The sequence below is a fragment of the Panulirus ornatus genome, chromosome 12 (genome assembly GCF_036320965.1).
Source record: "Panulirus ornatus isolate Po-2019 chromosome 12, ASM3632096v1, whole genome shotgun sequence".
In the NCBI taxonomy this organism is placed as follows: domain Eukaryota; kingdom Metazoa; phylum Arthropoda; class Malacostraca; order Decapoda; family Palinuridae; genus Panulirus; species Panulirus ornatus.
The window spans coordinates 56,703,326-56,715,662 of NC_092235.1; the positions used below are offsets into that span (position 1 = coordinate 56,703,326).

Below are 12,337 nucleotides of genomic sequence, written 5' to 3' on the forward strand. Positions count from 1 at the left end.
TTGACTCCAAAACATGAGATGACAGAAGCTGATCTGCCTCTGCTTTAAGAGTCTCTCTCTCTCTCTCTCTCTCTCTCTCTCTCTCTCTCTCTCTCTCTCTCTCTCTCTCTCTCGATGAATAACGGCGGCGAGAACAAACGACAAGTTTCTGCAACAGAACAATAATAAGAACAATGGCAAAGCGGCAAACAACAGCTGTAGTGGAGACAGCATGACAAGTGGCAGGAAGAGCAGCTACCAGCAGCAACAGCAACAGTAACAATAACAACAGTGGCGCGATACGCAACAGTAGCAAGACCTGAAACAAGGACAAGAACAGTAACAACAACAGCGGCAAGAACAGCAACATAGTGCGAAGACAACAATCAACAAAAAAGTGTCGGGAGGAGCAACAACAGTGGCGGGACTAGCAACAACAAGGGAGCCAGAGGTGTCGGCTGGGGCTGGCTGGCTTGGTGTTGGTCACGTGGTGTTGGGGCCCTGCACGTGGACCTCACCACCCGCCTAGCACCACACCTCCCACACCCTTGCTCCATCATCAATACTAACACTTCTCAAATCCAAACATGAAACTGCTTAGAACGTTTGACGTTCCTCATGAACTATATACCATGTGAAACTGTAGACACTCTACCCAGCCCCATGACCCCTATGACCCCACAAAATCCTTGCTCGGATCACCGCCTGAGTTGAGACCGAGTCAAATATGACACACTTACACGTTCACCATCAACAAAGAATTCACTGATCATATACTCATGGGTAACCATTGCTGCCGGCTGCGATGTTGCTGTCACACACACTGGTGGCTCCCGAGTCCTGACTAGAACCGAGTTCGAAGCTGGGATCAATATCTGGGCATCCACACTCCAAAGTGAACTGTATGTTAATATCATGACTTAATAATCTCTCTAAGAGAGATAGTCTAATTACAAACGGTTTTTTTCTCACTCTCTGCAGTAAACTCCTCTCGGTATGACTGTAATTTATTTGTGTATAAAGCCAGAGTTGCCAAGTCCTCTGTTTTCACGTAAACTTGAGTTACTTTGGACAATGAGTACAGCATAAGATACTGCCAGCCGTGGTGGCGAGGTTTTGGGCTATTTTAACTACATTTGCGCTACTTATTTGGGCTGTGTGGTGAGGAATATTTAGGAATAAAAAGATTCATAGTCAGTATGAAAGTTTTCCCTTCACCTTGTTTTCCCGGCATCTCTTGCAAGCAACGCCAACTTGACCGTTGATTATTATTAGTGTGGAGGTCATGACGTCACTGGTATGTGTATATGTGATTACTTTCAATGTGTTAGAGTTTTATACTGGTATTGCCCCGCCCCTTAACCTTGTATACATGTATCATGTCTTCAGTTAACTGTGTGTATGCACACACATAGCCTAAGCCAGGTGCAACCCATTTATCGACCTGCCTCGTAAAGAGGATGAACATCTGGGTTGAGTGTAAACCTACTACCATGCCCAGGTTTCGGACGTAGGCGGGTTCGACCTCTGGCTGGCCCGTGCTGACTCATGGTCAGTGACGCTAACCAGTACTCAACTTAGACCTAGTCTTTCCTGGTTACTGAGTTTTAATATTATGTGATAGACTGGATAACTTGTGCATTTCATGATGGCTTTCTTTGAGACTAATAGAATGTTTGTAGCCCTCTTTAAAGCCTAATAGTTTTATCATAAAAGATTGTTGCCAAACTCCACCTGCTTACGGTTACATAGCCAGTGAAAAGTTACTACCTTTACAGAAAGCCAGTTTAGTGTCATCAATTTCCCGTTCCAGACGAGTTCATTATTCTATTCCTTCTGGCAGCCTAATCCTCATCTGCAGAAGCCCTTATAATACTACTACTAATAATAGAATAATGATGATTACAATTATAATAAATATATAATAATAATAATAATGATAATGATAATAATAATAATAATAATAATAATAATAATAATAATAATAATAATAATAATAATACAATATCTTTGAAATACTTTATTTACATGATTTTTGCATAATCATTACACACAATTGTCACGAACAAACTTAAACAGAACAAGACGACATACACAATGCCTTTAAGCTGAACATGGTTAGTGCTCCCGGCACTTCGCTCATGTCTACAGCCTCTTTGATCTGTTTAGCTGTTGTATCCAACCTATGTTGTTGATAGGAAATTCCAGTAAATGTATATGTAGAGAAGTAGATGTATTTTGATGTAATGGTAAAATCGGCTCCTATTCAGAAATGGAGAAGACATATAATCGGAACTTTTATAACAGCAAAGAAAGCCCTAACATTTAGATAGAATGAACATCATAATCTTGTATGTGTTTTAGTAATGAAGTGCCCTTCATAAAAAAATCGCTAAGATTTACTTTATTCATGCCAAAAAAAATAAAGAAATTAGATTATTCACCATCATACTGCTTCCGTTTGGACGAGCAGAGGAACAAGTAATGTGAAGTGTTGTAGTCTAAACGCCTTACTATCTTGGCGCACAACATATAGTTTTTGCTAACTTGTGACTCAATTAACTTGGGTTTTACACCATCTCGGTTTACTGTTTTGTTTGTCTGTGAAAATTAACTGAACAAATCTGAATCGGTACATCCTTCTGGCCGAAAAAAAGATACAATCACCGGAGAAGAAATACAACCATGGATTAAGTATATTTCCGTTTCAAAGTTTTTTCTTGATTAATAGACACCATTTAAAAAAAAAAAGTTGAGATTTTTACTCGTTGAGGAAAATAAGGGATCTCATCACTATGGCCATTTTTCTTCTGAAAGAAGAAATGGATTAGGTCCATTCAAATAATTTCTGTGGGGATCAGTTTTGCAAAACTAGTGTCCATAGCCACAGCGCCATGCTCTGGATGAAACGGAGGAACGGATGACAAATTCAGCTCTCATTCTTCCCCTCGAGTGAGGACTTTAGTTACTTCTGTCAGGTATGGTTGTAACTACTATCTATACAATACCTCACGGAAAGTTTTGATTGGAATACCATACACACGTCCATTCACTGTACATGATTGTGAGATTTATTTCACCGCACGATTAAACTTGAGCGTCACTTATGAAAAGGTTAGAGATGACCCCTCTAATTATGTAGGAATTACAACAAACAACTAGAAGATTGCCTTTTGTGTGTCTTGAGGAGTCCAACTCTTGGCACATGAGTCCACTGAACTCTCCGAGGGTGTCTGAAATCGAGCATACACATATGTTTTATTTTAAACGCAGCCTCGCACTGGTCGTCGGTAGTACTTGTTTCATTTAGTTAATCTTGCACCCTTTCTCGTCTCTTTGTCATATCACATACATGAGGGAGCCGGAGACGTCTTTGGTCTGCGACAGGTGTTTGTCCGTTGATGTCATGAAAGGATCTGTTGAGGAGTCTTAAAACAGGCCAGCCTTTTTCTTGAGGTTGATTCGCTTCCACTGGGGTAGAGACTCAAAATCGGATCGGTCGACTCCGAAGACGTGTTTAAAGTCCCCGTCACACAAGTATTCCTGAGGGGCAGATAGATGAACGTGAAGCAAACAATGCAGAAAAAAATATGGTGTATTTCATCAAGTGATCTTTTTCCTGTTGCAGTTTACTGCAAATGAGTGAAAATATAGCCGCAAATGGATATTCACAATATCATGATAAAAAGTGAAGATGTAAGTGTTTATGTATCTACTTTGTCATTAAGGTGGCGGATGATATGAAGTATTTTAAACGTTTTTCACTGGGTACAGAACTGCGCAAGTCACTCTCCTTGACGCGCCATGACGTCACTTCTTGTGCAAGCCAAGTAATGGTATTGAAGTAACTTATACTATCCTTATAAAACTTGTATCAATGATCATAGCACCTATCTGAATTATATTTATTTATATCTCACGAAAACCTCAAAGTACTGTACCTAAATTTTTTCTTTACTTTCTTGATATAATTTTTGTAAGTCGATATGAACAGAGAAATGTTTCACTTCCCGTGTGAGAAAGCTTCGTCTCCTTTTTTAACAAGCAAATGAAATATTACTCCTTGCTCTCATACTCTCAAAACAAAGCAATGTAAAATTTGATTATCACCATATCTGTGAAATGGGATTAATGATTCAAACATACAATGGCTAACTGGTTATGGCACCAAGCCAGTAAATTTCCAGGTTCAGTAGGGAGGAGGCGATGTCATAAAGATATGATTTAGTATGAACTGTATATATGATATATCCCGGTATATCCAATGAGATTCAGCGGGAAAAGATGGTCTGTAGTCCTCGTCCAGACTGAGATAACTCCAAAATTAATTCATGCCCATAAAAAATGGTGGGTTAAGATGATTTTCCCTGACAGGTTAGCAAGCCAAGCCCTGGAAGTTTGGGCGCTGTGTTCGTCAGAGGGTACAAAGGCGGAGGTGTTCTTGTATTGGGTCACGATGGATTGGCTTTTGGAAGATGAGGTAAGTTAGTAAAGACGCGCCAAGGCAAGCTAGTCCAGGTGGTATCCGGTCTTTCGAGATGCCCTAAGAATCATTTTCTGTTGTAAATAGCTATCAGTTCATTGTTACTCACAAACACCAGACCACATGATGCCATTTTTTCTAAGGAAAAACTCCCAGACAATGACTACAGTGACTTTCATTGGAAACGAATCATTTCATTCCCAGAAACCATTCAGTCCCATAGATTTCCTTAACACCAGCGAGGAACAAGCCAAGAGTCAAGCGTAGATGAGAGTCCCTGCGAGCCTTACCTCTTTGCGGATAGGATCCACCTCTGGCGGGAGCTTCTCTGGGTCCTTCTCCCTGAGTGTGGCCAGTGGATACGTCCGTCGACCCGAGGACCCGCTCGCTGAGGATGTCACCAAAATGGTCGCTCCCGGGGCCACCTCCTCCAGTCTTTCACAGATATCCGCATATGTCATGTTATCCTGCAGGAGGGCACAGAGGTGTTGTTACGTAGTTAAGTTCTCAGTACAGGCATGAAGATAAGGTCAGAATTGAATGCAAGCGAAGCTGTGAATAACCGGTTATGAATCAAAAGTAAAATTAAGAAGTAGATTGCTAATGTATTATGCAATATGAATAATGGGGATAATATACAGGGTGCTAACGGGTTAGATTATAAAGGACACGGAGAAAGAGTGAAAGAAAGAATATATGAAAAAAAGGTAAACTAACCATTGTTACACCTCCATTCTCCAATCCATCAATTTTCCCTAACCTCCTGTGAACGACAGAGACAGTGAGACATCTTGGTAAATCTGTCATACTACCATACGAAAACACACACTCTATATCCTGCATCTCACTGTACCGTGCGTACTCCCTCTCACATTTCTCAAGTTCACTGTTCAAGCGATCCTTCTGGATCTGAGATCAAGACTCACGTTCCAGAGGTCGTTGTCCCACACACCGAAGAAGCCAGTGAAATTGGGCGGTTCGAACCCCTGTTTGAGCTTGATGATGGGGGTTCCCTTGTCCCGGCCTGCGGGGTCCGTCCGCAGGTACTCTATCGCCAGGGTCTCTGAAGCCTTCTGCTCATCCTGCAGCACGATAGGGGAAGGGTAAGCTATGGGCGTGGCTGGAGGGTGTTAATGGTAGCAGGTGGGCCAAGGATGTTGGTTGACAGACAATGTGTAAGAGGAGGGTGTTTGTGGACTGCAGGTAGAAAGTACCAGTGGGGAGGAGACAGAGGATTTAAGGCTGACATACCACACTGGATAGCACTAGTTGGTTGTATTAGAGGTGTGCTCCGATTGGCCGATGGGATTTCTAGTAGGTGTGTGGTGTTAGTGGAAGGTAGGTTAGTTTTCGCAGTAAACTGTATGTTAGTGGTAGGTGGAGTATCAGGAGTAGGTTGTGATAGGTGAAGAGGTCGTGGTTAAAGGGCCGTTTCACACCGGATAACACGCTGGATGCCAAACGGATTTTGGGTCGAGACGCTCGCTATGCGCGTGTTGACACTGGATGACACACAACACATGTATTTCGAGACAAACACAGGTAACATTCCATCAGTCGTGATAAAAAAAAAAGTGGTGCACAGTGGTCTTATAATGAAGACGAGGACATTTTACAGTTCACTCTAGGAATATATAAAAGAGGAAATGGGTACATAAAACATGTGTAAAAAAAAGACCAGACTGGCGAGTATAACATCTGCAGATTTACATCGATGAGGAAAAGTGTAAAAAAAAATGTAAACTACTACTAACTGAAAAGAATATGAGGCATGATTAAAACCGCAAGTACTTTCACCTCCCCCCCTGGAAAGGATGTCATTTGCTTAAGGTAAATTAAAGCGAAAAAATACGCCTACCAAAACTTTATTAATATTGATTAAATCAGTAATTGCGATATGTTTGTGGAATTTGTGGATCCTTGGATACAGTCAAATGATGAGAATTCATTAGATGCAGATGCACTCCCATAATAACTCATCTGAACTTACATAAGCATAAATTCCTCCCCACTTCTTTAGCGAGTTGCAGCAAGTTGTTCCAAGTGCATTGATAAAGATAAAAGGATAATATGGTAGCTATGGTATGGAATGGCTCTGGTGCAGGGTGTTATTATTAGGCTCACTCAACTGTTAGTCCAAGACTGAAAGAAAACGCTCTAGTGCGCATGCGTGACGAAGCCACTCCAAGGGAAAAAATATGCAGGAGGAGGTAATCTGAAACCACATATCTGGTTTGTCTGTTACGTGTGATATGTAGGATCGCTTCCCATGTGAACAGCCTCGTTGAAGAACAAAAGCAGCAATTCATAAACACGTGAATCAAAAATATAGCATGTACAGCATGTTATACGGTGCAAGTACGTGTTGCTTGCGATTGTGATCAGTGTTTTTTTTAAGGACTATTTGCTTTAAGATACCTTACGATAAATGAGGCGAAAGCACATCTGTTCTGATAATAACACACCAATAATTAACCAGACTTTAGCAAGTGAGGTTCGAGGTGATGGGAAGATATAATAAAAAAGAAAAGCTGGTAAAGAAATCTGAAACTGATGGCAACTGCAGCGGCTACAGCCAGCAAACATGTATCGCTCAGGGAGGGTCGTGCTGAGAGATGCATGAGTCGCTCTTGTCCTCAGGGGTCAGAGGTCAAGTTGGTATGACTCACACAGTGGCAACACCAGTGCTGCTTGCTTGCGGTGGCTTTAATAAAACTGGTTCATGCGGATTTTCAGTAATTCTACAGTAAGACCAATATCTGTGCACTGAGAAAAAGGGCCAATGTCTGTGCAAGTACTGAGAAAAGGGACAAGTATCTGCACATATAGAGAAAAGGGACCAATATCTGTGCATATACTGAGAAAAAGGACCAATTTCTTTGTATATAATAAGGAAATGGTCCAATATCTGTGCATTAACCGAGAAAAGGGTTTGATTAACTAAGATATAATAGTTTACAGTTACCTTCAAGTCCTTCCGAAGACTTTTGAAGGAGAGAGAAGTATTATAACGTTTACAGTATGGCATATTTCACTGTGTATTTCCTAAGTTAACGCGAGACATAAGTGGAATCAAATGCTCCTCGCAAATGTAAACATTCCAATAACATTTATAAGTGGCTTATGCTTAGGTTTCTATTATGAAAATGACAGCTACTAACTATTCTTACGAGTATTTTTTCTTTTTTTTTTTTGCAACAGTAGAAATGACTACGTTTTATGTCAAATCTTCCAAGTTTACTAGATGATTTAACTTCAAAAATATGCAATATATAATTTTTCCCCCCAAGCAGATGCTGTGTACAGACCTTATTGGAGTTATGGCCCAGCCAGAGGAAAAGTGTGTCCCATGCATCAAGCAGCATCACGTCGTCCTCGACCAGGTCAGCCTGCGAGAAGTTGATGACCTCCTCAGCTGCGGCAAGAACAACACTCAAGGTGACGAGAAATCATACCAACAGAAAATGGGGAAGAACACATGTTTCACAAGAGGCTACGCTGCAGGAGGAAATACGGGTCTTTCAATACTTTCAAGATACTTAGGCTATGTTCAGCTGCAGGATGGGAAATAATTAAGGGAGTTTCTCGATACTTTTAAAATACTTAAAGTACTTGAGTGGAATATGCCGGTGGTAAGACTTTGAGCACATTACTTGAGCTAACATAGCGCATGTCAATACCTCACGAGTCTTCTGTTGATCATTACCTTGGTGAGTTGAAATGTATTAATCTAATATATATATATATATATATATATATATATATATATATATATATATATATATATATATATATATATATATATATATATATATATATACAAGACTAACGATCTATTTCAATTATAGGTGACCATTTGATCATTCTCAGTGGACTGTCTTTACCCAATGTATGACTAACCCAGCATAACCTACTCTGTCACATAATGCTTCCCGAACTCTTCACTCCACCAGTTGCATGACAGATACACAAAGTGAGAACAGGGATCCAGTGCCATCAGCTTTGACCTAGTGGCTTTAGCTACCATGTCTGACATATGGTAGTATTCACTTTTTGTTGGACATGTCTTCTCCCAACCTTGTGGAGACTTTCTTCCCCCAGCCTTGTGGAGGCTTGAGAATAACGCAAGGAATCTTAATGACTCGACTGATCCATCTATTCCCGTACTGTCTTCCTCTAATTAATTGCCTAGTACACTGCTGCCCACCAGTTCTAGTGGTTTCCTTTATCTATCAACACATCCTTCCTCACCTCTCTTTAAGTAACGTTATATTGGACATATGTTACTTCAGGACATATTATTACATATCAAGATATCTATGCAGCACAATGAAATTGGATGATCATCTTTTATATTCATAATTTCTTCGAATCACTAATCCAATTTCTGAGCTGAGCAACACATGATTAGCCATTCGTGAAAACAGGGTAATTAGTTTCTTGTGTTCGCTGGCCCACAACTGACCTTTGAAGACCCCTGAGGCGTTGGAACACTGGAAGAGTCGTGGCTGGTGCGTTGGCTTCTCCTCCCTCAGTTTGGCCGAGCTGGCGTAGTCCTCCTTGCCTCCCAGTGCCTTCCAGAAGTCGCTCTTCTCGCAGCCTGCAAAAGATAGCCACATGATCACTCGCTGAGACATACCCCAGATCGCTACCTAGGGTTTATCACGAAATACAATACATTCATTACATTGCTCCATAGAAGAATTGCTTTAGAGAGTTTTGGCGTTGGTTTTGTTAGTCAATTCGCACTGTGGCGTACCAAAACCTCGTTTTCAATCAGTGCTCATACTGTCACTCATTGTGGTGTACCAAAGCCTCGTTTTCAATCAGTACTCATACTGTCACTCCTCGTGACTAAATATCACCCCATACTTTCCATCCCTCTACTCCTAGATTTCTACTATACTATCCTCTCTCTCTGTTGGCCTCACTCTGCAAGGCGGGTAACTAACAAGGCGTCACCTCCCGAAAGCTGACCTTCTACGGTTCACTTTCCGAGAGAGTGACTCTCTTAAGGACCTCACCTTCCAAGAGGGTGATTGTTATTCTCCACCACCTTCCCAAAGGGTGACAGCCTCACTTTCCGTGAGGTGGGTGACCCTCGGCCTCACCTTCTGAGAGCGTGACTGTTTCGCCCCTGCTTGAAGCGAGGGACTTGGCCATCTCCCTCTCGTCGCCCGTGGAGCCTTTGCCACACCATATGTACGTCAGCTGCGGCGTCGCTACGATGAAGCAGTCGTTTGAGTTGAGGCAGCCGGCTCGCATGTCGACCTGGACAAACGAGACAAACACTGATTATCAGCTTAAACATTTGAGGACAACTTTGAGTTACAGTAACAAATCATTAGATCATATTGCGTTTAGTAATACTAGCCTGGGTTCAGTCGGTGCCTAAAAGTCGCTGGGTAAAGTTGGAGTGGAGCAACTTGACTCGCTGGATAAGTTTTCATTGTAGACCAGACTGACTTACGAGGTAAGTTGTCACGTGGACACAAACTTGACCGGTTGGTCTTATCACTCCACCCGCGTTACAGTCACACTTACTAGTCAACTCGCATCACAGTCACGCTTTAACAGTCAACCCGCGTTACAGTCACACTTACTAGTCAACTCGCATCCCAGTCACGCTTTAACAGTCAACCCGCGTTACAGTCACACTTACTAGTCAACTCGCATCACAGTCACGCTTTAACAGTCAACCCGCGTTACAGTCACACTTACTAGTCAACTCGCATCACAGTCACGCTTTAACAGTCAACCCGCGTTACAGTCGGTGTACGTGAGGTCCAGCTGAATAACCAGTGCTGTAAATGCCATCCTGGACAGCAGAAAGAGACCAACCATTTACGTTAACTGAGGTAAAGGTCAACGTTGGCCATGATTATTGTGTTAAAGATCAGACTGAGTGACTGCTAATGTTAGGGGAGGTAAAGCTGAGTTGCAGGTCTTAAAGGCAAACCTGATCTGAAATATATACCTTAAAGGTGAACTTGTCCATATTCATTGTTTGAAGACGATTGAGTTGCAGTCTTGGCTGTAATGTTCACCACCATTCGTCTTGGTCTGCCTTATTGATAATATTCGAGATATATTTGTGTGGTAAGGAGAAGCAACAGTGGAAAAAAGAGATGCTCCCATGCAAGGTGTCTTTTGAGAAATTCTTATACATCGTGTACCGACATATTCCTAAATGAAACCTTTCATAGTTTTACGAAATCAAAAAGCACAACGCCTTTGCGTAAAATGTACATCACAACATGAAAAGCTGAGTCTCATTATAAACAGGAATGTATAGCGTTCAGAGCACATGTGTTGCGTCAGAGACAACCAAATTGCATACATCCCTCCGCTGTGGCCATGAAGACTGCGTACATCCCCCGCCGTAGCCATTAAGACTGCGTACGTCCCCCGCTGTAGCCATTCAGACTGCGTACATCCCCCGCTGTAGCCATTAAGACTGCGTACATCCCCCGCTGTAGCCATTAAGACTGCGTACATCCCCCGCTGTAGCCATTAAGACTCCGTACATCCCTCCGCTGTGGCCATGAAGACTCCGTACATCCCCCGCTGTAGCCATTAAGACTGCGTACATCCCCCACTGTAGCCATCAAAATGGTCATGTCTGATTCCGGTCTGCCATGAAGTTAGTACAGGAGCTACTCTGGATGAAGAATACTCAAACCGCAGTCTAAACATCGCACTACTCCGAAGAGCAGCCACGACAGACGTGTATAGCTGGAGTAACCTATAGTGTACAGATAGGGTGGTGTTGCTTACTTCGACAGCCTTGGTACACAGGTTGCTGATGCCTCGAACCTGCAGCATATACGACGACTTGCGGCCCTCGTCACGCGCGCCAGTGCCTGAAGCCAGGGAAGAACACAGGTTAGAAACTGCGTCTGGAGCAGTTGTGGACTGTTGTGAGGTGTTGGGTTTCAGAATGAGCTCTCGCTGACTGTTCTCAGGTAAGTTGGAGTGCTATGGTTGTGTTGTGGAAGGTGAATGGTGTTATAGATGACGTAAGCTGTTGTGAGGTCATGGAGTCTTTCGTGGAATGTTGTGGGGTAGTGCATGCTGTTGAAGGGACAAAAAAGATTCTTGTAGAATGTGAAATGGGCCTCTGTACGGTGGTACTGAATGTAAATATCGGCTATCATACGTTATAAACAGGATGGCCATATCCTCTGCTAGGACTATATGAAGCACAGTATGAATAAAAGGTTATGGCCTTCAACAGAAGGGCAAGACCTGATGATCACATTTTCATACTGCACTGAGTCATCGAGACTCACTCTATTCCCTTCACTGGACCACTAACACGGCTGCCACCACCATCACCCACCATTATTACTACAATAACTCCATCGACTCTCACTGTCAGCTCTCACACACCACCAAAACTGACTATAATTAGTAATAATCATCTTCATTTCCTCGTAACACTCCGCACCACTACCATTATCGCTATCATCACCACCAACACGTCATTTACCAACCCTCTCAACCATTACCGACACCAACAGTTGCTCATTTCCATTCACCACTGACCCCATAACCACCACCCGAACGACTCACCATCGAAAGCGGAAGCATAGCCACCCTCAAAGACGACCATCTTGCCGCCGAAGATGGCCATGAAGTGTGGTGGTTCCTTCTCCTGCACGACCCTCACCTGGACGGCGCGACCTTGCAGCCGGTCGTCAAGCTCCACCGCCTTCAGCGCCGCCGTCCCCGCCTCGTCCTGGCTCGCGTCGTTGCCCTGCCAGTGGTGGAAGATGTTACTGGGGGCGTTGGGCGTGGGTGAACAAGCTTTGAGCGGGGTGAAGACATTTCTCTGTCCGAACGTACACGCTGTACAGACGGGTGTGGCAGCAG

The 12,337-nt window shown here is 42.9% G+C and overlaps 1 protein-coding gene across 5 annotated transcripts in view; it reads right to left on the reverse strand.

Annotated features, from left to right (window-relative positions):
• Window positions 1-1,986: 1,986 nt before the first annotated feature.
• The window catches only part of LOC139752077 (villin-1-like), a 49,990-nt gene continuing 39,639 nt past the window's right edge, over window positions 1,987-12,337 (reverse strand). For all 5 annotated transcript variants that reach the window (XM_071667928.1, XM_071667927.1, XM_071667931.1 and 2 more), the window contains exons 13-20: window positions 12,038-12,221; window positions 11,240-11,325; window positions 9,574-9,733; window positions 8,928-9,062; window positions 7,771-7,877; window positions 5,389-5,544; window positions 4,753-4,929; window positions 1,987-3,522 (exon numbers count right to left, since the gene is read on the reverse strand). In XM_071667928.1, the coding sequence (XP_071524029.1) occupies window positions 3,409-3,522; window positions 4,753-4,929; window positions 5,389-5,544; window positions 7,771-7,877; window positions 8,928-9,062; window positions 9,574-9,733; window positions 11,240-11,325; window positions 12,038-12,221 (1,119 nt within the window). In that variant the 3' untranslated portion in view covers window positions 1,987-3,408. The remainder of the gene's footprint in view (window positions 3,523-4,752; window positions 4,930-5,388; window positions 5,545-7,770; window positions 7,878-8,927; window positions 9,063-9,573; window positions 9,734-11,239; window positions 11,326-12,037; window positions 12,222-12,337) is intronic.